Source organism: Ranitomeya variabilis, chromosome 3, assembly GCF_051348905.1.
Source record: "Ranitomeya variabilis isolate aRanVar5 chromosome 3, aRanVar5.hap1, whole genome shotgun sequence".
NCBI classification, from domain to species: Eukaryota; Metazoa; Chordata; class Amphibia; order Anura; family Dendrobatidae; genus Ranitomeya; species Ranitomeya variabilis.
The window spans coordinates 13,437,787-13,464,999 of NC_135234.1; the positions used below are offsets into that span (position 1 = coordinate 13,437,787).

Below are 27,213 nucleotides of genomic sequence, written 5' to 3' on the forward strand. Positions count from 1 at the left end.
TGTATATAATGGGCTCATTAGTGGGGGTGTATATAATGGGCTCTATATTAGTGGGGGGTGTATATAATGGGCTCTATATTAGTGGGGGGTGTATATGATCGGGTGGTGGATATGTGTCAAATTTGTTTACTTGGAATTTGGATTTCCAGTTTGTTGGTGGGGAGAACGTAGACAAAGAAATAGTTAACAATAAGGACAGAGCAGAAAAATGCTGTCATTGTGCGCAGATATTGTGCCGCGTCCGGACGGCAGGGAATGACGATTCCAGGGAAGGGATTTGACAAGTCTTAGGAGAGGGAAGGTTTGGCCTAGGCCTTCAGCACTCTACCACTGGCAGAGATCCGAGGGATAAGGCCTCCTGGAGGTGGATGGAGACAACCATGATGCCACCAGGCCAATTTGATCCAGTGATACTTCAGCTCTTTTGGCCTGAGAAGCTCCGTTGGATCTTATGGAAGGAGCCTTCCTGTTCGGAGGAAAGTCAAATCCCTACGCGAGATAGAGAACCTCAAGATGTCTCCGCCATTTGACTACAGTGAATTTGCTGCCTGTGTTCTACATCGTGTGTGGAAAGAGGCCATGGAATCTAAAGTCTGGAGCCGACCTCACATCCAGCAGGTGACCACTGTCAGGTTTCTCTTCTTCAGACAGGAGGACCGGGAACAACACATCTAGAGAGGGTTTGGGGCTCACAACTCTTCTGGCCAGTGATGTAGACATTAGGGACATCTTGTCGGAGAGAACCTTCCAGAGTCTCACATGGAGCCATACACAGACGCCTCAGACAAGGAAGGCCGTGGATCAAGGACGACTCATCCCAACCTCTTCCCTCGGACCAAGAAGTGATCTGAACCTTTCCGAGAACCTTCTAAAGAAACCATCAGGCCGATGTCCCATCTCACATAGGCCATCTCCTGAGGAGGGAATATTCCAGACATGATGAACATCTCTACTTCTCCTGAGGGACCTCCATCTCCTCCCTCAGCCTCCAGGCCAGCAGTGAAGCCAGTCCAGGTTGGGATGATGGACTCCTTTCTGTGCAAGAATCCACAAATTGTCAGCAGATATTAGGATTTCTGGGCTCATGATGAAGGATCACAATCACTTTGACCTTCTCCTCCATAATTGTCCTCAGGACAAGAGGAAGAGGTGGATGGAAAACTTGTGAAAGTATGCTGCAGCCGCCATATTGGTACACCCAACACGGAGGAGTGCACGGCTGTGCGGCCTGCGGGTGTCCCGCCATATACAGGTGTGTACAGAGGGCGCAGGCAGAGCCCGACATCCGCGGTGACACAGGGCGCCCCCACCCGGCAGATGGTGGACAGTGACCCCGTGTGTCAGCGCTGCCTGGGACAGGCTAGCAGGCTCCGCGGGCAGCACACAGTTAATGTCTCCGATCATGTGATGTGGGCGGGGCTGAACATGGAAGTGTGGACACGCCCCTCAGCTGTTGCTGTTGCTCACTGTAAGGAAAGGAAAGCTGGAGACGAGACGCAGGTGACAGGTAACCGGGAGACGGGAGGAGAGCGACTACACAGGGAAGGGCGGCCCTCAGTACCGGGAGAGGCTGACAAGTGAAGTCACGGGAGTTTCGTGGGGGTCCGGGGCGAGGCGGGGGCGACCCCGGGGTCTGGTGGGAGGAGGGGGGCGACCCCGGGGTCTGGTGGGAGGAGGGGGGCGACCCCGGGGTCTGGTGGGAGGAGGGAGGGGGGCGACCCCGGGGTCTGGTGGGAGGAGGGAGGGGGGCGACCCCGGGGTCTGGTGGGAGGAGGGGGGCGACCCCGGGGTCTGGTGGGAGGAGGGAGGGGGGCGACCCCGGGGTCTGGTGGGAGGAGGGAGGGGGGCGACCCCGGGGTCTGGTGGGAGGAGGGAGGGGGGCGACCCCGGGGTCTGGTGGGAGGAGGGAGGGGGGCGACCCCGGGGTCTGGTGGGAGGAGGGGGCGACCCCGGGGTCTGGTGGGAGGAGGGGGCGACCCCGGGGTCTGGTGGGAGGAGGGGGCGACCCCGGGGTCTGGTGGGAGGAGGGGGGCGACCCCGGGGTCTGGTGGGAGGAGGGGGCGACCCCGGGGTCTGGTGGGAGGAGGGGGGCGACCCCGGGGTCTGGTGGGAGGAGGGGGGCGACCCCGGGGTCTGGTGGGAGGAGGGGGCGACCCCGGGGTCTGGTGGGAGGAGGGGGCGACCCCGGGGTCTGGTGGGAGGAGGGAGGGGGGCGACCCCGGGGTCTGGTGGGAGGAGGGGGCGACCCCGGGGTCTGGTGGGAGGAGGGGGCGACCCCGGGGTCTGGTGGGAGGAGGGGGCGATCCCGGGGTCTGGTGGGAGGAGGGGGCGACCCCGGGGTCTGGTGGGAGGAGGGGGGGATCCCGGGGTCTGGTGGGAGGCGGGGGGTGACCCTGGGGTCTGGAGCAAGGAGGGGGCGACCCTGGAGTCGGGGGCGACCCCGGGGTCTGGAGGGAGGAGGGGGCGACCCCGGTGGTCTGGAGGGAGGAGGGGGCGACCCCGGGGTCTGGTGCGAGGAGGGGGGTGACCCTGGTGTCTGGAGCAAGAAGGGGGTTATAGGTCTGAGATGAAGGGGGTCTGATACAAGGCGGCTGATTGCTCAGTCTTCACTTACCTTATTTTTCAGTGACCAGTAGGGGGCGCTCCGTCCGATGATGCGACCCTCGGGTGCCCGCTGCGCCCTCCAGATGTTTGACGTTTGGCCTCTATAGCAAATGAAGCAGCAATGAACGGAGTCAGGAAAAAGAGGGCGACCCGAGGTGGGCGAGAGGCTGATGACGTTCTGTGCTGCTGTGAGTACATCAATCAGAAGGGCGAGAGGAGTCACCTGGCCGCCTGTCTGTGTGACTGCGAGGACCTGGACGAAGTCTGTGACAGGTGAGAGGCACCCACACAGCGCGGCCCCCCAACAGCAGAACCCAAGGTGGGCACATCACAAGTGTAAGGTCCTGATTGCGAGGAAAGACTCATAATCACTTCATAAAAGACAACTCCAAAATAGAGAAAACGAGCTCATGGGCTATTGCCTGAATTGTGCCCCAGAGCTGCACTCACTATTCTGCTGGTGCAGTCACTGTGTACATACATTACATTACTGATCATGAGTTACATCCTGTATTATACTCCAGAGCTGCACTCACTATTCTGCCGGTGCAGTCACTGTGTACATACATTACATTACTGATCCTGAGTTACCTCCTGTATTATACCCCAGAGCTGCACTCACTATTCTGCCGGTGCAGTCACTGTGTACATACATTACATTACTGATCATGAGTTACATCCTGTATTATACTCCAGAGCTGCACTCACTATTCTGCTGGTGCAGTCACTGTGTACATACATTACATTACTGATCCTGAGTTACCTCCTGTATTATACCCCACAGCTGCACTCACTATTCTGCTGGTGCAGTCACTGTGTACATACATTACATTACTGATCCTGAGTTACATCCTGTATTATACCTCAGAGCTGCACTCACTATTCTGCCGGTGCAGTCACTGTGTACATACATTACATTACTGATCATGAGTTACATCCTGTATTATACTCCAGAGCTGCACTCACTATTCTGCTGGTGCAGTCACTGTGTACATACATTGCATTACTGATCCTGAGTTACATCCTGTATTATACTCCAGAGCTGCACTCACTATATACATACATTGCACTCTTTGTACATTGCACTCTGTATATACATACATTGCACATGAGGTGCACTCTGTGCGCATCTACTCCCCCTCCAACCTCCAACTGGCTGTCATTTACCGCCCCCCAGGGCCAGCCACCATCTTCTTTGACCACTTCACCACCTGGCTACTTCATTTCCTTTCTGCAGACATCCCCACTATCATCATGGGCGATTTCAACATACCCATTGACACTTCCCTCTCAGCTGCCACTAAACTTCTATCTCTCTCTTCCTCCTTCGGCCTCACTCAATGGTCTTCTGCAGCCACTCACAAAGATGGTCACACACTGGACCTCATCTTCACCCGCCTCTGCTCCCTATCTAACCTCTCTAACTCACCTCTTCCTCTCTCTGACCACAACCTTCTCACATTCTCATCTCTCTCCACTCCATGTCTAGAGTCCCCACCCCACAAACTTTCACACCCTCGCAGAAATCTTAAACATCTTGACCTACATTCATTCTCTGAATCCCTCCTACCTCTCACTGACATAAGTTCCATACACAATGCGGATGACGCTGCCGCTCTATATAACACCACAATAGCTGTAGCTTTGGAATCTGCTGCCCCACTTACACATACCAAAGCTCGCAAAATCAACAGACAGCCCTGGCACACCAGCCTGACCAAGGAACTGAGGCGAGCTTCCAGGGCTGCTGAGCGCAGATGGAAAAGATCCCACTCCAACGACCACTTAATCGCATTCAAACAGTCCCTCACTACTTTCAAGACCACACTCGCCACAGCTAAACAAACCTACTTCTCATCTCTCATATCCTCCCTGTCTCACAACCCTAAACAGTTATTCAACACCTTCAATTCTCTCCTCCGTCCCCAGCACCTCCTCCCTCCCCACTTATCTCAGCTGAAGACTTTGCCTCATTCTTCAAGCAGAAGATTGATAGCATCAGAGACAGTTTTGGTCAACAAGCCCCAGAGCCCTTCCTCCCAACTTCCCTACCCTCCACCTCCAAAACCAACTACTCCACCATTACAGAAGATCAACTCGCCACTCTACTCTCAAGATCGCATCTCACCACCTGTGCACTTGACCCGCTCCCATCCCACCTCATCCCAAACCTCACCACAATCTTCATCCCAACCCTAACCCATCTCTTCAACCTATCACTAACAACTGGTGTTTTCCCCTCAAGCTTTAAACATGCCTCCATCACACCTATCCTCAAAAAGCCCTCTCTTGACCCATCCTCTGTATCTAGCTATCGCCCTATATCACTTCTCCCCTATGCCTCAAAACTACTGGAACAACACGTCTACCTTGAACTGTCCTCCCATCTCTCTTCTTGCTCCCTCTTTGACCGCTTACAATCTGGCTTCCGGTCACACCATTCCACTGAAACTGCCTTATCTAAGGTCACCAATGACCTCTTAACTGCCAAGAGCAAGCGACACTACTCTGTCCTCCTCCTCCTCCTCGACCTGTCGGCTGCCTTTGACACAGTGGACCATTCCCTATTATTACAGACCCTCTCATCCCTTGGCATCACAGACTTGGCCCTATCCTGGATCTCGTCATACCTAACAGACCGGACATTCAGCGTCTCCCACTCACACACCACCTCCTCACCTCGCCCCCTATCTGTCGGAGTCCCACAAGGTTCAGTCCTAGGGCCCCTGCTCTTCTCTATTTACACCTTTGGCCTGGGACAGCTCATAGAATCTCATGGCTTTCAGTATCACCTCTATGCTGATGACACACAGATCTACATCTCTGGACCAGATATCACCTCCCTACTAACCAGAATCCCTCAATGTCTGTCCACTATTTCATCCTTCTTCTCCGCTAGATTTCTGAAACTTAACATGGACAAAACAGAATTCATCATCTTTCCCCCATCTCACGCGACCCCCCCAACGAACCTATCCATTACAGTACATGGCTGCCCACTCTCCCCAGTCCCACAAGCTCGCTGCCTCGGGGTAATCCTTGACGCTGATCTCTCCTTCAAACCACATATCCAAGCCCTTTCCACTTCCTGCCGACTTCAACTCAAAAATATTGCACGAATCCGTTCATTCCTCAACCAAGAATCTGCAAAAACCCTAGTCCATGCCCTCATCATCTCTCGCCTTGACTACTGCAACCTTCTGCTCTGTGGCCTCCCCTCAAACACTCTCGCACCCCTCCAATCTATTCTAAACTCTGCTGCCCGACTAATCCACCTGTCCCCCCGCTATTCCCCGGCCTCTCCCCTCTGTCAATCCCTTCACTGGCTCCCCATTGCCCAGAGACTCCAGTACAAAACCCTAACCATGACATACAAAGCCATCCACAACCTGTCTCCTCCATACATCTGTGACCTCGTCTCCCGGTACTTACCTACACGCAACCTCTGATCCTCACAAGATCTCCTTCTCTACTCCCCTCTTATCTCCTCTTCCCACAATCGTATACAAGATTTCTCTCGCGTATCACCCCTACTCTGAAACCCTCTACCACAACACATCAGACTCTCGCCCACCATCGAAACCTTCAAAAAGAATCTGAAGACCCACCTCTTCCGACAAGCCTACAACCTGCAGTAACCACCGATCGACCAAACCGCTGCATGACCAGCTCTACCCTCACCTACTGTATTCTCACCCATCCCTTGTAGATTGTGAGCCTTCGCGGGCAGGGTCCTCTCTCCTCCTGTACCAGTTATGACTTGTATTGTTCAAGATTATTGTACTTGTTATTATGTATACCCCTCCTCACTTGTAAAGCGCCATGGAATAAATGGCGCTATAACAATAAATAATAATAATAATAATAATAATAACATTACTGATCCTGAGTTACATCCTGTATTATACTCCAGAGCTGCACTCACTATTCTGCTGGTGCAGTCACTGTGTACATACATTGCATTACTGATCCTGAGTTACATCCTGTATTATACTCCAGAGCAGCACTCACTATTCTGCTGGAGCAGTCACTGTGTACATACATTACATTACTGATCCTGAGTTACCTCCTGTATTATACTCCAGAGCTGCACTCACTATTCTGCTGGTGCAGTCACTGTGTACATACAATACATTACTGATCCTGAGTTACATTCTGCATTATACTCCAGAGCTGCACTCACTATTCTGCTGGTGCAGTCACTGTGTACATACATTACATTACTGATCCTGAGTTACCTCCTGTATTATACTCCAGAGCTGCACTCACTATTCTGCTGGTGCAGTCACTGTGCCCATACATTACTGATCCTGAGTTACATCCTGTATTATACACCAGAGCTGCACTCACTATTCTGCTGGTGCAGTCACTGTGTACATACATTACATTACTGATCCTGAGTTACCTCCTGTATTGTACTCCAGAGCTGCACTCACTATTCTGCTGGTGCAGTCACTGTGTACATACATTACATTACTGATCCTGAGTTACATCCTGTATTATCCTCCAGAGCTGCACTCACTATTCTGCTGGTGCAGTCACTGTGTACATACATTACATTACATTACTGATCCTGAGTTACCTCCTGTATTATACTCCAGAGCTGCACTCACTATTCTGCTGGTGCAGTCACTGTGCCCATACATTACTGATCCTGAGTTACCTCCTGTATTATACCCCAGTGCTGCACTCACTATTCTGCTGGTGCAGTCACTGTGTACATACATTACATTACTGATCCTGAGTTACATCCTGTATTATACTCCAGAGCTGCACTCACTATTCTGCTGGTGCAGTCACTGTGTACATACATTACATTACTGATCCTGAGTTACCTCCTGTATTATACCCCAGAGCTGCACTCACTATTCTGCTGGTGCAGTCACTGTGTACATACATTACATTACTGATCCTGAGTTACATCCTGTATTATACCCCAGTGCTGCACTCACTATTCTGCTGGTGCAGTCACTGTGTACATACATTACATTACTGATCCTGAGTTACATCCTGTATTATACCCCAGAGCTGCACTCACTATTCTGCTGGTGCAGTCACTGTGTACATACATTACATTACTGATCCTGAGTTACATCCTGTATTATACTGCAGAGCTGCACTCACTATTCTGCTGGTGCAGTCACTGTTTACATACATTACTGATCCTGAGTTACCTCCTGTATTATACCCCAGAGCTGCACTCACTATTCTGCTGGTGCAGTCACTGTGTACATACATTACATTACTGATCCTGGGTTACATCCTGTATTATACTCCAGAGCTGCACTCACTATTCTGCTGGTGCAGTCACTGTGTACATACATTACTGATCCTGAGTTACATCCTGTATTATACCCCAGAGCTGCACTCACTATTCTGCTGGTGCAGTCACTGTGTACATACATTACATTACTGATCCAGAGTTACGTCCTGTATTATACCCCAGAGCTGCACTCACTATTCTGCTGGTGCAGTCACTGTGTACATACATTACATTACTGATCCTGAGTTACATCCTGTATTATCCTCCAGAGCTGCACTCACTATTCTGCTGGTGCAGTCACTGTGTACATACATTACATTACTGATCCTGAGTTACCTCCTGTATTATACTCCAGAGCTGCACTCACTATTCTGCTGGTGCAGTCACTGTGTACATACATTACATTACTGATCCTGAGTTACATCCTGTATTATCCTCCAGAGCTGCACTCACTATTCTGCTGGTGCAGTCACTGTGTACATACATTACATTACTGATCCTGAGTTACCTCCTGTATTATACTCCAGAGCTGCACTCACTATTCTGCTGGTGCAGTCACTGTGCCCATACATTACTGATCCTGAGTTACATCCTGTATTATACACCAGAGCTGCACTCACTATTCTGCTGGTGCAGTCACTGTGTACATACATTACATTACTGATCCTGAGTTACCTCCTGTATTATACCCCAGAGCTGCACTCACTATTCTGCTGGTGCAGTCACTGTGTACATACATTACTGATCCTGAGTTACCTCCTGTATTGTACTCCAGAGCTGCACTCACTATTCTGCTGGTGCAGTCACTGTGTACATACATTACATTACTGATCCTGAGTTACCTCCTGTATTGTACTCCAGAGCTGCACTCACTATTCTGCTGGTGCAGTCACTGTGTACATACATTACATTACTGATCCTGAGTTACCTCCTGTATTGTACTCCAGAGCTGCACTCACTATTCTGCTGGTGCAGTCACTGTGTACATACATTACATTACTGATCCTGAGTTACCTCCTGTATTATACTCCAGAGCTGCACTCACTATTCTGCTGGTGCAGTCACTGTGTACATACATTACATTACTGATCCTGAGTTACCTCCTGTATTATACTCCAGAGCTGCACTCACTATTCTGCTGGTGCAGTCACTGTGTACATACATTACATTACTGATCCTGAGTTACATCCTGTATTATACTCCAGAGCTGCACTCGCTATTCTGCTGGTGCAGTCACTGTGTACATACATTACATTACTGATCCTGAGTTACCTCCTGTATTATACTCCAGAGCTGCACTCACTATTCTGCTGGTGCAGTCACTGTGTACATACATTACATTACTGTAGCTTGTCAGCAGTGACTGATGCTTCCTCCTCGTGTCCTCGGTCCGGTTCTTGTGGATCTTGTCGTGGTCTCCGCTCTTCTTCCTCCAGATGGATCACCTGTAAGTCTCTGCAGCCTGAGGTCCTGGCGAGGGTGATCGGGACGGCGTCTGATCGCTTCCGTGTCCCGTGGATTCGCGGTGCCAGGAAGGTTAATCTGAGTGTCCTGCCCCCGCTGGTCCTGCTGCCCATCTCCCTCCATGTGGCGGCTTTTCATGTTCTCCTCGGTGTGGTGGTCCTCAGCTCTCTGCCCATACTGGTGATCTGGTATTATCAGCTGACGCACCAGCGCAAGGGCAAGACCCTCCTGTTCCTCAGCCTCGCCCTCTTCTCTCTGGGCTACATGTACTATAACTTTGTGCAGGAGGTGTTTCTGAAGGGCCACATCGGCTGGGGCCACTTTTCGGCCATCACCTGCTGCCTCTTGCTGACCCTTCTGTGTCTAGCAAAAGCAAAGCAGGCTCCGGGCTACCTCAACAAGAACACATCCAGCCCCGGGGGGGCAGCAAGGGGCAAGACTGAGTCAGCCAGTGGGGTCTGGAAATCTGAGGACCACCCCTCTCAGGGTCAGGAGGAAAGTCTACCCACAGAGAAGAACTGGTGTCACATCTGCCAAGTCCCAAGGACCCCACGGAGCGGTCACTGCCGAATCTGTGGGAGCTGTGTCCAGAGGCTGGACCATCACTGTGTGTGGTAAGTGGAGGGGCTGCCGTGCCAGACCAGGTAACCCAAACATAGTGGCGGTATTATAGTAGTTATATTCTTGTACATAGGGGCAGTATTATAGTAGTTATATTATTGTACATAGAGGCAGTATTATAGTAGTTATATTCTTGTACATAGGAGCAGTATTATAGTAGCTATATTCTTGTACATAGGAGCAGTATTATAGTAGTTATAGTCTTGTACATAGGGGCAGTATTATAGTAGTTATATTCTTGTACATAGGGGCAGTATTATAGTAGTTATATTCTTGTACATAGGGGCAGTATTATAGTAGTTATATTCTTGTACATAGGAGCAGTATTATAGTAGTTATATTCTTGTACATAGGAGCAGTATTATAGTAGTTATATTCTTGTACATAGGGGCAGTATTATAGTAGTTATATTCTTGTACATAGGAGCAGTATTATAGCAGTTATAATCCTGTACATAGGGGCAGTATTATAGTAGTTATATTCTTGTACATAGGAGCAGTATTATAGTAGTTATATTCTTGTACATAGAGGCAGTATTATAGTAGTTATATTCTTGTACATAGGGACAGTATTATAGTAGTTATATTCTTGTACATAGAGGCAGTATTATAGTAGTTATATTCTTGTACATAGGAGCAGTATTATAGTAGTTATATTCTTGTACAGAGGAGCAGTATTATAGTAGTTATATTCTTGTACATAGGAGCAGTATTATAGTAGTTATATTCTTGTACATAGGGGGCAGTATTATAGTAGTTATATTCTTGTACATAGGGGCAGTATTATTGTAGTTATATTCTTGTACATAGGAGGCAGTATTATAGTAGTTATATTCTTGTACATAGGGGCAGTATTATAGTAGTTATATTCTTGTACATAGGAGGCAGTATTATAGTAGTTATATTCTTGTACATAGGGGCAGTATTATAGTAGTTATATTCTTGTACATAGGAGCAGTATTATAGTAGTTATATTCTTGTACAGAGGAGCAGTATTATAGTAGTTATATTCTTGTACATAGGAGCAGTATTATAGTAGTTATATTCTTGTACATAGGGGGCAGTATTATAGTAGTTATATTCTTGTACATAGGGGCAGTATTATAGTAGTTATATTCTTGTACATAGGGGCAGTATTATTGTAGTTATATTCTTGTACATAGGGGCAGTATTATAGTAGTTATATTCTTGTACATAGGAGCAGTATTATAGTAGTTATATTCTTGTACATAGCAGTATTATAGTAGTTATATTCTTGTATATAGGAGCAGTATTATAGTAGTTATATTCTTGTACATAGGAGCAGTATTATAGTAGTTATATTCTTGTACATAGAGGCAGTATTATAGTAGTTATATTCTTGTACATAGGGGCAGTATTATAGTAGTTATATTCTGTTGAGGAGAGCCATAAGATCAAATACTTAATTAACCTCAACACATAAGGTAATTGTGGGAAGCAACCTATAACATGTATTGTTTAACCTTACATAAGTTTTCCTCAGACAAAGTAAGACACTTAAGATGGCTGCCATCTCCTGTATCAGAGCCATGTGCTCTGGTATATGAACAATGAAGACACTGAAGATGACTGCCATTTCCTGTTTCACCAGACCATGCGGTCTGGTATCCAAGATGACGCCCACCTCGATGACCTCATGGATCCACCCACAGCGACGCCCACTCTGATGACCTCACGGACCAACCCACCTAGATGACCTCATGGATCCGCCCATAGACTTGCTCATGCCCAACCCACTAACCAATGGAATACATCCGATCACTCCCATTTTAGAGCTAACCGAGCCCCCTTACAGGAGATATATAACATTGTGTTTGACTAATAAATCTCTTCTTGGAGCTGAGCCACATTGATCAAGGAGAGTTACAGCTGACTGTGTCTGGTGTATTTCTTTAGTGCACATGATCAATATACATTAGGCCAGGAGTAGGCAACTAGAGAATTGAACATTTATATTAATTGTTCAACCCTAATATTTGGCCGCCCAACGGGGGGCCAGCAGAGGAAGAGCCCTGAACCCTGGAAACCGGCGACTGGAACGGCTGGATGCACTGAGTACCCCGAATCTGGAGACTGATCAACTCCTTAACAGAACACGGTAAGTCTGCTGATTTTTATAATCTGTAGTCTTTACCTGTGTCTTTCGGGGTATCCTGTGCAGATTGCCTGACCGTGTCCGGTTTTCTTGGTATCTGTAAGACGGCAGAAAGGGTATCTCCGCTGCTGGTCATTTAATTGCAAGAACCGTCACGTTTTAGTTGCCTACGGCCTGTTACATGTTGTGAAGAGGGGAGATGATTGGTAGTAAAGAAAAGAAATATTGTGTAAGGACAGTCAAAGCAGGTTAGTGTTTACAGAGGGCTACAGGCAAGTGATAAAACAGGAAAAACAGGGTATGTACTGGTAGTTAAAGAAAAGCATTGTGTTTGGAACAAAGAAGGTTTCTAGGAAAGACAAAGCAAGTGTTTACAGAAAGAGAACCATTGTGTTTGGAACAGGGCAGGTTTGTTTTTAAAGAAGGAAAGCAAGCAAGTGTAGAATAATAATAATTTTTGTCTGTGGTATACGGTTGTCGCCTGTGATAAGATTTTCAGTTCTGTACAAGAGGACTAGGACCTTGAGTGAATTGACTCGGCCTAGGGGGACCCGGTAAATCTTGGAGCGAGTTGGCTCAGTTCGGGCATAATAAATTGTGTAGCGGCTCATTGAAACTTGGAGCGAGTTGGCTCAGTTTGGGCCAATTAAATTTATAGTTTTTCTTTTTTTTTTTGCCCCGTGACATCGAGTGAGTTGACTCTGCACGGGGACCGGTAAGTTAGGGAGCAATTTGACAAAGTAGGGAATAATTGGTTTGTAAAGTACGGAGCACGGAAGTCAGACAGGGACCACGTGACAAGAAGCAATAGGAACTGGGTACTGCAGACCCAGTTCCCTTTAGAATCTCAGGTTTGAGTCATCTCCCCCGTCTTATTGTTTGTTTGGTGTTTGTTATCTTGATAGATATATATATATATATACTGTGTATCTATAGAAAGATGGAGAAAGTAATGCAGTTCTGCCGTATGGGCACTAAGCCAAATTCAGATGGCGTTAGACTCATGCAAATTAGTGGAAATTGTGTGAAATGCCAGAAGGGGGGATGGTTGCAGCCCCTGGAGTGGAAGATTGTCTTAGGAAAAAAAAAAAAAAAAAAAAAGAGAAAGAAAAGGTATCCTAGAAGATAATGGATTGTTGTCTATTGCTAGGACAGGAGAAAGAGTCTCTGAAAGTCTGTATAAAAAAAAAAAAAAAAGGAAAAATTGGAAATTGGGTAGAAGAGAAAAGGAATAGAAAGAATAGAGTTTTGAGTTGTGTATTACAAAAATATATCCTGTGAGCGGCCACCACCGTATAATGGTGGCTCAGAGCCATGTGGTAAATGTAATGGTCGCCATTTTGTTAATGGCCAATGTGTTAAATGTAATAGCAGCCAAAATGGTGGCTCAGAGCCATGTGGTAAATGTAATGGTCGCCATTTTGTTAATGGCCAATGTGTTAAATGTAATAGCAGCCAAAATGGTGGCTCAGAGCCATGTGGTAAATGTAATGGTCGCCATTTTGTTAATGGCCAATGTGTTAAATGTAATAGCAGCCAAAATGGTGGCTCAGAGCCATGTGGTAAATGTAATGGTCGCCATTTTGTTAATGGCCAATGTGTTAAATGTGATAGCAGCCAAAATGGTGGCCCAGAGCCAGGTGCTAAATGTAACGGCAGCCATCTTGGTGGTGGTAAATATAATTCTGATAGCGGCCATCTTGGTGGTGGTAAATATAATTCTGATAGCGGCCATCTTGGTGATGGTAAATATAATTCTGATGGCAGCCATCTTGGTGGTGGTAAATATAATTCTAATAGCGGCCATCTTGGTGGTGGTAAATATAATTCTGATAGCGGCCATCTTGGTGGTGGTAAATATAATTCTGACGGCAGCCATCTTGTTGGTGGTAAATATAATTCTGACGGCAGCCATCTTGTGGATGGCAAAGGTGTTAATTCTGACGGCAGCCATGTTGTGGATGGCGAATGTGCTGCTCCTGGTGGTGAACATCTCAGATTAAGGCTACACGCCACATCACCAAATCCTTGTTACCCAGTAATGACCACTAACGGCCAATACTATATTCCTTCGGGAAGTGAACAGGCTTTACCCATGTTTCCTATCTCTGTTGTTTCCAATGGGGCACCAACCCTTTCCTCTATCACTCCTGTTGTGAATCCAGCAGTCCTCCCACCTGGATCGTCCCCAGCACCTACCCTTTCTACTGTCACTTCCACTGCCAATTTAGCCGCACACCCACATGAGATGCTCCAAGCAGCGGCCTCTCCTCCCAATGCTTCCACAACAGCACTCTCACGCAGCCTACATAACCCTATGCCCAGTACCTCACAGGCTGTCTCGCAGCCAAGCGCACACCTGTATGGGACGGTGGCGACTGTATCAAGGGGGGGCTCAATGTGGGAGGGGGATACCAATAGCACAGGAAGCACAAAGAGGAGGGAATGGTGGCAACCTATTTTTGAAAAAGGAACTTCCTGAGGGACCCTTGTTAGTGGTGGGAAAGGGTGACATAACAACAATGGAGACAGACGCTATTGTTAATGCTGCCAATTCTCGGTTAGAGTACAATGGAGGTGTAGCTAGAGCTATAGTGGAAGCAGGAGGGGCGACTATTCAAGCTGACAGTCAAATCATTGTTGAGTCACGTGGTCAGATAGCTGTTGGGGACATAGCGGTGACTAAAGCTGGCAATCTTCCATGTAGAATGATCATACACACTGTGACCCCTACTTATGACCCTATTCATCCAGACGTTAGTGCTCAACAACTTCGTGCAGCAATAACTCGCATTAATGAGGACAGGACTGTTAAAGCTTTTAAGACTGCCTGCGTCACCTGGAGCCCACACCATGATACTGGAGCTGCCCAAATAGAGCCCCTCATTCCAGGACTGTTACCTCCTCCGGCTCCTCATACACAAGGGACTACATCTGCACTCCCGGTGCCATCTCTACTCCCGCCTCAGGTGCCACCGCCAACAGTGCCAATGCTCATGTCTGAGGAGCCCACCATCTGTGTCAAGTTTACACCCCGGCACGCTGCTACTCTGTTGAACCAAGTTCTAGATCCAGAAAAACAGCCGATGCCTTTCTACAGGAGCATGACGAGACATGGGACTCTGGTGTTGAGTTCTGCCAAGAACCTAAGACAAGGGCCTCGGATGAGTTGGCTGACCTATCAATTATTATTGTTGCCAAAGGTTTCCAGATGCCTCAAAGCTGATGCAGCCATTGTACGATGACCTCAAGACGTCAGCGTTTCCACTATGTACTAAATCCGTGGAAGCTTTCTACGCTCTTAAACAGGCCATACAGTCTGCACCAGCTCTTGGAATCCCAAATTATCAACTACCTTTTTACTTGTTTGTCAGTGAAGTAGCAGGACATGCTTCCGGAGTCCTAGCACAAAAACATGGGGGAAGAACAAGACCAATCGGCTACTACTCTGCCCGCCTGGACTCTGTGTCTCAAGCTTCCTCGACTTGCCTCAGAGCTGTTCATGCTGCACATATGCTTCTGGACAAAACTTCTGATATCATCTGAGGACATCCAGTTCTCTTAATGGCTCCACACGACATAATTGCTATTGTTGGAACCTAAACATCTGCTGGTACAGCATCATATGAGACTCCTATGTTGGCTCTTGGTTCCGGATAATGTCACTCTTGTCCGCTGCAGCATCTTCAAACTGTCCACGCTGCTTCCTCTTTCCAGGGGGGATGTGGATGATACTGATGCTCTCGGAGAAGATGCCTCTACACACTCAGAGGATCATGACTGTCTTGAACAAATGCATGAAGAAGTAGCCTCCCAGAAAAGCGTGTCTGAAGACCCACTCCCACATGCTGACCTGACGTTCTTCACTGATGGTTCCAGATTTGCAGATAAAACAGGAAGATTCCATACGGGGTATGCCGTGGTTACACATGACCAGGTCATCTCAGCTGGATCGCTACCACCGCACATGTCTGCACAAGAAGCGGAACTTAAAGCTTTGACGCTGGCTTGTCAGGAAGCGACGGAGAAGGTGGTCAACATCTACACGGATTCAAGATACGCTTTTGGAGTGGCTCATGACTTCGGCAGTATCTGGGCAGCCAGAGGATACCTAACGTCCAGTGGAACTCCTGTAAAACATGCTGCTACCATGCAAGAACTTGTGGTCGCTCTGAATCTACCTTCAGAGGTTGCAGTGATTGAGATCAAAGCTCACGGGAGACTGGATTCTCCAGAAGCAAGGGGGAACTTCTTTGCTGACAAAACAGCAAAAACCTATGCTGTGGATCCATTTGGGAAAGAGAAAGCAGCGGTGTACGTGTCACAAGACACTGAAGAAGGGACTAAAGCCTCTCTTATGAGGATTATCCATCTACATCAAGACAAGACATCAGATGATGAAAATAAGTCATGGCAAGTAGGAGGAACTAAAAAAGGATGAAGATGGAGTCTGGAGGGTGAACACAAAGGTCTACCCCGTAATCTGTATCCCTCAGTGACAGAATGGGCACACAGTATCACCCACAGAGGCAAGAATCGGATGAATGACCTGATTTGAAAGATTTATATGGCACCTGGAATTTCTACAGTCACCCAAAAATATTTCAAGTCCTGCCTTGTGTGTGCAACATGCAATCCAGCACCGCCTCAGAAACATTTGGCTAAACCACTCTATCCCTTTCAGAGAATTCAGATCGCTCGTATTCAAATGCCAAAAGAAGGGAAGTACGAGTATGTACTGGTAGTGACTGACATGTTCTCAGGATGGCCCGAAGCCTATCCAGTAACCAACATGACTGCCAGAGTGACTGTTAAGAGACTGATGACTGAAGTAGTCTGCAGATATGGGGTCCCAGAGGTAATTGAGAGTGACCAAGTACCTGCGTTCATTGCAGCACTGTCTAAGGAACTATGAACATTAGTGGGAGCGGATTTGGGTTTACATACTCCATATCACCTACACAGCAGTGGGAAAGTAGAAACACTGAATGGCACCTTGAAAAATAAAATACTGAAAGCCAGTTAGGAGGTCAGACTTGGGACAGACATTTTGCACGTTGCCTTATACTCAGTCAGAAACACTACAAGGGGTCCCATTAAACTCACACCATACGAGATTCTTTTTGGGGGGCCTCCAAGATTGGGTCAATATTTTCCACAACAGCTAGCCTTGGGAAGTGATACTCTTGTAAAATATGTAATTGTTGTTACTAAAGAACTGTCAATAACACATGTACAAGTTTTATCATCCATTCCAGGTCCAGATTCCAGTGAAGGTACCCATACTTTCCAACCTGGTGACTACGTGCTTGTAAAGAAGTTCATCAGAAAAGACATTCCTGGAGTCGAGATTTAAGGGTCCCTACCAAGTGCTCCTGACTACTCCTACTTCGGTCAGGATTGCTGAGCGCCTCCTGGATCCATCTCTCACATTATAAACTTGTTAGACAGTTAGGGACAGAGTAGGATCTGACCTGCTTGTCAAAGTCCAGCTACAAAGGGAGGTTTTCCACAAGGGAAAACTTGTCTCAAACTGGTGAAAACTCCAATTCCCCCTCCCGGGCAAGACGGTCGGATCTAGGATGTGTACAACAGGGTTAGTCGCACATGTGTATTTTACTCTAAGTAACCATGGAGATGGGAGATTGGAGAGTAATAGATCCAGCAGGTTGGGAAGTCCCGAGGACACTGGTAACACGCTCCGATATACCTCCTCAGTATACCCATAATCGGTCACACATTCTCTGGTGTCTATAGCATCCATATTGTCATGAAGCCTCTGATGTCATAATAACACTTAACATCGATGGGTTAGGGAACCACGGTGGGATCAAGATAAAAGAAAAGGTTAATAAAGTATTTAGGGGGGACTGTTGAGGAGAGCCATAAGATCAAATACTTAATTAACCTCAACACATAAGGTAATTGTGGGAAGCAACCTATAACATGTATTGTTTAACCTTACATAAGTTTTCCTCAGACAAAGTAAGACACTTAAGATGGCTGCCATCTCCTGTATCAGAGCCATGTGCTCTGGTATATGAACAATGAAGACACTGAAGATGACTGCCATTTCCTGTTTCACCAGACCATGCGGTCTGGTATCCAAGATGACGCCCACCTCGATGACCTCATGGATCCACCCACAGCGACGCCCACTCTGATGACCTCACGGACCAACCCACCTAGATGACCTCATGGATCCGCCCATAGACTTGCTCATGCCCAACCCACTAACCAATGGAATACATCCGATCACTCCCATTTTAGAGCTAACCGAGCCCCCTTACAGGAGATATATAACATTGTGTTTGACTAATAAATCTCTTCTTGGAGCTGAGCCACATTGATCAAGGAGAGTTACAGCTGACTGTGTCTGGTGTATTTCTTTAGTGCACATGATCAATATACATTAGGCCAGGAGTAGGCAACTAGAGAATTGAACATTTATATTAATTGTTCAACCCTAATATTTCTTGTACATAGAGGCAGTATTATAGTAGTTATATTCTTGCACATAGGGGCAGTATTATAGTAGTTATATTCTTGCACATAGGGGCAGTATTACAGTAGTTATATTCTTGTACATAGGAGCAGTATTATAGTAGTTATAGTCTTGTACATAGGGGCAGTATTATAGTAGTTATATTCTTGTACATAGGGGCAGTATTATAGTAGTTATATTCTTGTACATAGGGGCAGTATTATAGTAGTTATATTCTTGTACATAGGGGCAGTATTATAGTAGTTATATTCTTGTACATAGAGGCAGTATTATAGTAGTTATATTCTTGTACATAGGGGCAGTATTATAGTAGTTATATTCTTGTACATAGAGGCAGTATTATAGTAGTTATATTCTTGCACATAGGGGCAGTATTACAGTAGTTATATTCTTGTACATAGGAGCAGTATTATAGTAGTTATAGTCTTGTACATAGGGGCAGTATTATAGTAGTTATATTCTTGTACATAGGGGCAGTATTATAGTAGTTATATTCTTGTACATAGGAGCAGTATTATAGTAGTTATATTCTTGTACATAGGAGCAGTATTATAGTAGTTATATTCTTGTACATAGGGGCAGTATTATAGTAATTATATTCTTGTACATAGGAGCAGTATTATAGTAGTTATATTCTTGTACATAGAGGCAGTATTATAGTGGTTATATTCTTGTACATAGAGGCAGTATTATAGTAGTTATAGTCTTGTACATAGGGGCAGTATTATAGTAGTTATATTCTTGTACATAGGGGCAGTATTATTGAAGTTATATTCTTGTACATAGGGGCAGTATTATTGAAGTTATATTCTTGTACATAGGGGCAGTATTATAGTAGTTATATTCTTGTACATAGGAGCAGTATTATAGTAGTTATATTCTTGTACATAGGAGCAGTATTATAGTAGTTATATTCTTGTACATAGGGGCAGTATTATAGTAGTTATATTCTTGTACATAGGAGCAGTATTATAGTAGTTATATTCTTGTACATAGCAGTATTATAGTAGTTATATTCTTGTATATAGCAGTATTATAGTAGTTATATTCTTGTACATAGGGGCAGTATTATAGTAGTTATATTCTTGTACATAGGAGGCAGTATTATAGTAGTTATATTCTTGTACATAGGGGCAGTATTATAGTAGTTATATTCTTGTACATAGCAGTATTATAGTAGTTATATTCTTGTACATAGGGGCAGTATTATAGTAGCTATATTCTTGTACATAGGGGCAGTATTATAGTAGCTATATTCTTGTACATAGGGGCAGTATTATAGTAGTTATATTCTTGTACATAGGAGCAGTATTATAGTAGTTATATTCTTGTACATAGCGGCAGTATTATAGTAGTTATATTCTTGTACATAGGGGGCAGTATTATAGTAGTTATATTCTTGTACATAGGGGCAGTATTATAGTAGTTATATTCTTGTACATAGGAGCAGTATTATAGTAGTTATATTCTCGTACATAGGGGCAGTATTATAGTTATATTCTTGTACATAGGGGCAGTATTATAGTAGTTATATTCTTGTACATAGGGGCAGTATTATAGTAGTTATATTCTTGTACATAGGGGGCAGTATTATAGTAGTTATATTCTTGCACATAGGAGCAGTATTATAGTAGTTATATTCTTGTACATAGGAGCAGTATTATAGTAGTTATATTCTTGTACATAGGGGCAGTATTATAGTAGTTATATTCTTGTACATAGCAGTATTATAGTAGTTATATTCTTGTATATAGCAGTATTATAGTAGTTATATTCTTGTACATAGGGGCAGTATTATAGTAGTTATATTCTTGTACATAGGAGGCAGTATTATAGTAGTTATATTCTTGTACATAGGGGCAGTATTATAGTAGTTATATTCTTGTACATAGCAGTATTATAGTAGTTATATTCTTGTACATAGGGGCAGTATTATAGTAGCTATATTCTTGTACATAGGGGCAGTATTATAGTAGCTATATTCTTGTACATAAGGGCAGTATTATAGTAGTTATATTCTTGTACATAGGAGCAGTATTATAGTAGTTATATTCTTGTACATAGCGGCAGTATTATAGTAGTTATATTCTTGTACATAGGGGGCAGTATTATAGTAGTTATATTCTTGTACATAGGGGCAGTATTATAGTAGTTATATTCTTGTACATAGGAGCAGTATTATAGTAGTTATATTCTCGTACATAGGGGCAGTATTATAGTTATATTCTTGTACATAGGGGCAGTATTATAGTAGTTATATTCTTGTACATAGGGGCAGTATTATAGTAGTTATATTCTTGTACATAGGGGGCAGTATTATAGTAGTTATATTCTTGCACATAGGAGCAGTATTATAGTAGTTATATTCTTGTACATAGGGGCAGTATTATAGTAGTTATATTCCTGTACATAGGGTCAGTATTATAGTAGTTATATTCTTGTACATAGGGGCAGTATTATAGTTATATTCTTGTACATAGGGGCAGTATTATAGTAGTTATATTCTTGCACATAGGAGCAGTATTATAGTAGTTATATTCTTGTACATAGGGGGCAGTATTATAGTAGTTATATTCTTGTACATAGGGGGCAGTATTATAGTAGTTATATTCTTGTACATAGGGGCAGTATTATAGTAGTTATATTCTTGTACATAGGAGCAGTATTATAGTAGTTATATTCTTGTACATAAGGGCAGTATTATAGTTATATTCTTGTACATAGGGGCAGTATTATAGTAGTTATATTCTTGCACATAGGAGCAGTATTATAGTAGTTATATTCTTGTACATAGGGGGCAGTATTATAGTAGTTATATTCTTGTACATAGGGGCAGTATTATAGTAGTTATATTCTTGTACATAGGAGCAGTATTATAGTAGTTATATTCTTGTACATAGGGGCAGTATTATAGTAGTTATATTCTTGTACATAGGGTCAGTATTATAGTAGTTATATTCTTGTACATAGGGACAGTATTATAGTAGTTATATTCTTGTACATAGGAGCGGTATTATAGTAGTTATATTATTGTACATAGAGGCAGTATTATAGTAGTTATATTCTTGTACATAGGAGCAGTATTATAGTAGTTATATTCTTGTACATAGGAGCAGTATTATAGTAGTTATATTCTCGTACATAGGGGCAGTATTATAGTTATATTCTTGTACATAGGGGCAGTATTATAGTAGTTATATTCTTGTACATAGGGGCAGTATTATAGTAGTTATATTCTTGTACATAGGGGGCAGTATTATAGTAGTTATATTCTTGCACATAGGAGCAGTATTATAGTAGTTATATTCTTGTACATAGGAGCAGTATTATAGTAGTTATATTCTTGTACATAGGGGCAGTATTATAGTTATATTCTTGTACATAGGGGCAGTATTATAGTAGTTATATTCTTGCACATAGGAGCAGTATTATAGTAGTTATATTCTTGTACATAGGGGGCAGTATTATAGTAGTTATATTCTTGTACATAGGGGGCAGTATTATAGTAGTTATATTCTTGTACATAGGGGCAGTATTATAGTAGTTATATTCTTGTACATAGGAGCAGTATTATAGTAGTTATATTCTTGTACATAAGGGCAGTATTATAGTTATATTCTTGTACATAGGGGCAGTATTATAGTAGTTATATTCTTGCACATAGGAGCAGTATTATAGTAGTTATATTCTTGTACATAGGGGGCAGTATTATAGTAGTTATATTCTTGTACATAGGGGCAGTATTATAGTAGTTATATTCTTGTACATAGGAGCAGTATTATAGTAGTTATATTCTTGTACATAAGGGCAGTATTATAGTTATATTCTTGTACATAGGGGCAGTATTATAGTAGTTATATTCTTGCACATAGGAGCAGTATTATAGTAGTTATATTCTTGTACATAGGGGGCAGTATTATAGTAGTTATATTCTTGTACATAGGGGCAGTATTATAGTAGTTATATTCTTGTACATAGGGGGCAGTATTATAGTAGTTATATTCTTGTACATAGGGGCAGTATTATAGTAGTTATATTCTTGTACATAGGGGCAGTATTATAGTAGTTATATTCTTGTACATAGGTGCAGTATTATAGTAGTTATATTCTTGTATATAGGGGCAGTATTATAGTAGTTATATTCTTGTACATAGGGGGCAGTATTATAGTAGTTATATTCTTGTACATAGGGGGCAGTATTATAGTAGTTATATTCTTGTACATAGGGGCAGTATTATAGTAGTTATATTCTTGTACATAGGGGCAGTATTATAGTAGTTATATTCTTGTACATAGGGGCAGTATTATAGTAGTTATATTCTTGTACATAGGAGCAGTATTATAGTAGTTATATTCTTGTACATAGGGGCAGTATTATAGTAGTTATATTCTTGTACATAGGAGCAGTATTATAGTAGTTATATTCTTGTACATAGGGGCAGTATTATAGCAGTTATATGTTCTTATTTTACAGGATTAATAACTGTATTGGATCTCGTAACCACAAATCCTTCCTTTTGCTGCTTGTGGTTTTCCAGTTCAGCTCTGTGTACGGGATGGCGCTGACTCTCGGCGCCGTGTGTCGGGATCGCAGTGTGCTCAGTGCCTTATTCTACTGCCCCGGAGTCTATGATGACTACAGGTAATGTTTCTGATCACTCGGGGGCTGGTTGATGGTTGCACCGTTCCTGCCCGTATACATAGTGGTGTTGGTGGAGTTCCCCTTTCAGTGAGCTGTTCTGTGTTTTGCCAGCACGTCGTTTGCCTTCACGTGTGTGTGGTATTGCGCCATTGTCACCGCCGGATTGGGCTACCTGCTGCTTATTCAGCTGCTGAACATCAGCTACAACGTCACGGAGCGGGAGGCGCGGATCGCCCTGCGGGAGAGGAGCGGCCGCTGCCTCCTCGGCGGTCTGGTTGTGGACACAGGAACGTTCAGCCAGGGATTTTTCCAGAACTGGATCCACTTTCTGTCTCTGGACAATGAGGGGTCGGAGCCGGAGCTGTCGGACGTTGTGTGAGTGCCGCGCCTCGTCAGGAGTGCCTTATCCAGGGGAGCGACCACACCACCTTCCTTGCCTAAATTCTAAGTGCTCTTTATATATACGCTCATCTAAAGAACGATGGCGGATCTCACAGGTCCTCGAAATTCAGCAAAACCTTTTAAAGGGCCGGCTCAGCCCTATGTAAAAACAAAACAGTAATCACTGTACAGTGAAAAGTTCTGCGGCCTTTGAGTGCACGTTGCTTCCATTCCTCGCCTTCGTCAAGATCTCTGCTGCCAGTCAGTAAATGGAAACATTAGTTTCACTGACCTGATATTTCTTTCTAGCCACCAATTTTCATTTGCTGAAAAGCAGAGATCTGAATGGTGAAGAATCGAAGCCCAAAGTTTAGGAGAAAGTTGCAGAACTTTTTATCTCTGAGCCCCCCTTTAAATCTGATGTATGAGGCACAAGTAGACACTGCCATATGTAATAGTATATACCGTACTATGTATACCCCCACCGTTGTATACAGGACCCCTCCTCTGCTGCAGCTCAGTCATTGGGGTCCGTGTTGCCCCCTGTTCACATTACTTCCAATATATGCGCTATGGCCCCGATTCATCAACTTCTTGTGTAATGAAGGTGGCAGCTCAGGTCTCGTCTGCTCTAAGTCAGGGGGGACTCTGTGGAATATACTGTTACCCATCTCCGATATTCGGGGGCCGCGCTGGCTGCAGAGGAGAAGCCGATGTTGTCTGGGGTCGGCCATGTTGGATTTTCCAGGATGAGAATCGTGCATTGTGGACATTTCTCATATACCGGCCGTGTAAAGTGTAAAATCACAGCGTTTCCACAGTGGACTGTGTACCTTTTAGTGGATTTTTCGGATGTAATGTGAACAGGGCTTTATGGTGGAGGAGGGGTCCTGGGGGGGGGACACTGCGGCCTATTACCGTAAATAAACAATATGACGTAGATTTGTCCGGTGATATATGAGGGGAATACTGCTGGACGTGGGATCACACAAGTGATGGCTGCAGCAGGTGAGACGTGAAAGGGTCCAGTTACTTCTGCCTAGTATCCCCCCAGGATTCAGGAGCAGGGGGCGCTCATTGCTACGGCTCGTCTGTGATCAGAGCACTTCTCCACGTTACTATCGATCTGATGGAGAACGAAGCCGGCGGCAGATCAGACATGTAAAAGCCAAGTGCATGGTTTCTGCAGGAGGATGGGGGTCCCTGTGTATAGCTGGCAGCGGGTCCTGTGCTCAAGAATGGGGGTCCATATCTGTACCCAGCAGCGGGTCCTCTGCAGGAGGATGGGGGTCCGTATCTGTACCCAGCAGCGGGTCCTCTGCAGGAGGATGGGGGTCTGTATCTGTACCCAGCAGCGGGTCCTCTGCAGGAGGATGGGGGTCTCTGTCTGTGGTCAGCAGCGGGCCCTCTGCAGGAGGATGGGGGTCCGTATCTGTACCCAGCAGCGGGTCCTCTGCAGGAGGATGGGGGTCCGTATCTGTACCCAGCAGCGGGTCCTCTGCAGGAGGATGGGGGTCCGTATCTGTACCCAGCAGCGGGTCCTCGGCAGGAGGATGGGGGTCTCTGTCTGTGGTCAGCAGCGGGCCCTCTGCAGGAGGATGGGGGTCCGTATCTGTACCCAGCAGCGGGTCCTCTGCAGGAGGATGGGGGTCCGTATCTGTACCCAGCAGCGGGTCCTCTGCAGGAGGATGGGGGTCCGTATCTGTACCCAGCAGCGGGTCCCTTGCAGGAGGATGGGGGTCCGTATCTGTACCCAGCAGCGGGTCCTCTGTAGGAGGATGGGGGTCCGTATCTGTACCCAGCAGTGGGTCCCTTGCAGGAGGATGGGGGTCCGTATCTGTACCCAGCAGCGGGTCCCTTGCAGGAGGATGGGGGTCCGTATCTGTACCCAGCAGCGGGTCCTCTGTAGGAGGATGGGGGTCCGTATCTGTACCCAGCAGCGGGTCCCTTGCAGGAGGATGGGGGTCTGTATCTGTACCCAGCAGCGGGTCCTCTGCAGGAGGATGGGGGTCCGTATCTGTACCCAGCAGCGGGTCCTCTGTAGGAGGATGGGGGTCCGTATCTGTACCCAGCAGCGGGTCCTCTGCAGGAGGATGGGGGTCCGTATCTGTACCCAGCAGCGGGTCCACTGCAGGAGGAAGGGCATAACAATCTACCCCGTGGGGTAAACTGCACAAAGTAGTCCTATGGAACTAACCACTAAGTAAGGAAGCCTGTACGGTAGAGCTGAGGGTTTGTTACAGTTGGATGCAGCACCGTCCCTGTTGCTGACAGTGTTTTCCAAGGATTAGTCAGGAGTGAGACATTTCCTGACTTCCCGGCCGGGTGGAGATCCTCGTGTCCTGACGGGGGGGGGGGGGGGGAACGATTTCTGCAGCTGCTGCTTTATATCAGGTCCTGACTATATATAATGTGTCCAGGAAGCGATGATCTGCTCCGGTTAGGGTACTGTCACACAGTGGCACTTTGGTCGCTACGACGGTACGATCCGTGACGTTCCAGCGATATCCATACGATATCGCTGTGTCTGACACGCTACTGCGATCAGGATCCCCGCTGAGAATCGTACGTCGTAGCAGATCGTTTGGAACTTTCTTTCGTCGTCTAGTGTCCCGCTGTGGCGGCATGATTGCATCGTGTGACACAGGTTGTATATGATGTGCGCACAGTAACCAACGGCTTCTACATCGCAAATACGTCATGAAATTATCGCTCCAGCGCCGTGCATTGCAACGTGTGACCGCAGTATACGACGCTGGAGCGATAATCAAGCGACGCTGCAACATCACAGATCGTGCCGTCGTAGCGACCAAAGTGCCACTGTGTGACAGTACCCTTACCGTCCACCCCGCGACACTTCCTAAAATACTGATGTAAACAGTGTCACATTCACAGCCTAAGACGGCTGATAACAGGGAATAATAGCTGCTCCCACCTACACAGCATGAAACCCCCCAGTGCTAATATTCCTCTTGTTCTCGCTGCCCTAACTTACTATGCAGCCGTGAGCAAGCAGAGCTGCAGGGTAAAGCATGGAGGAGGAATAGAGCAGCATCCTAATAAGCTTTTGATCAGACAGGAGATATATTTAACATATGGTTCTGGATTTTTTTCTATCTCTACATCATTTATTATTAATCATATCTTTGAGACCTGACCGAGCTGGTGTACTTACATTAAAGATTCATGTCAGAATAGCTGAACAATTGTTATAGCAGGAGACCAAATGCAGGAGATTACTTAAAGGAAACCAGGCCGGTTCCCTTTAATAATGTGTGCATATTCTCTATAAAGCACAGAATGACTGTTCAAACCAAGCACAGGCGCTCGGTGTACAGTGTCGCCTCCAATCTGTTCAATGCACCTTCCCACCTTTGTAATTCCCCTTACTTTCCCCCTTCTTTGATTGACTGTTCTGGCTTCATAGAGCCAGGGCAAGGTGGAATTAGAAGGTAAAAAAGCAGGTGGGAAGGTGCTCCGTGCGCCTGTGCTTGGTTTGAACAGTCATTCTGCATTGACAGAGTCCCTTTAAGACATATGTATAAATCAGTCTGAGATTGCACCACAATACACAGAGTGTCCGCAGGTCTCTCCACCCGAGTGTGACGGCTTCATCTA

General features: G+C 45.5%; 1 protein-coding gene across 2 annotated transcripts; it reads left to right on the plus strand.

The window, feature by feature from the left end:
• The first annotated feature begins 1,376 nt into the window (after positions 1 to 1,376).
• On the plus strand, positions 1,377 to 24,773 carry ZDHHC23 (zDHHC palmitoyltransferase 23). 2 transcript variants are annotated; one of them, XM_077293693.1, is made up of 5 exons: positions 1,377 to 1,507; positions 2,627 to 2,877; positions 9,304 to 9,945; positions 23,047 to 23,214; positions 23,326 to 24,773. In XM_077293693.1, the coding sequence occupies exons 2-5, from the start codon at positions 2,726 to 2,728 to the stop codon at positions 23,591 to 23,593; spliced, it is 1,230 nt and encodes a 409-aa protein (XP_077149808.1). In that variant the 5' UTR covers positions 1,377 to 1,507; positions 2,627 to 2,725; the 3' UTR covers positions 23,594 to 24,773. The 2 variants fall into 2 exon arrangements, with proteins under 2 accessions (XP_077149808.1, XP_077149809.1); XM_077293694.1 differs by having other exon boundaries at positions 1,466 to 1,577; positions 23,326 to 24,536.
• The last annotated feature ends 2,440 nt before the right edge of the window (positions 24,774 to 27,213 follow it).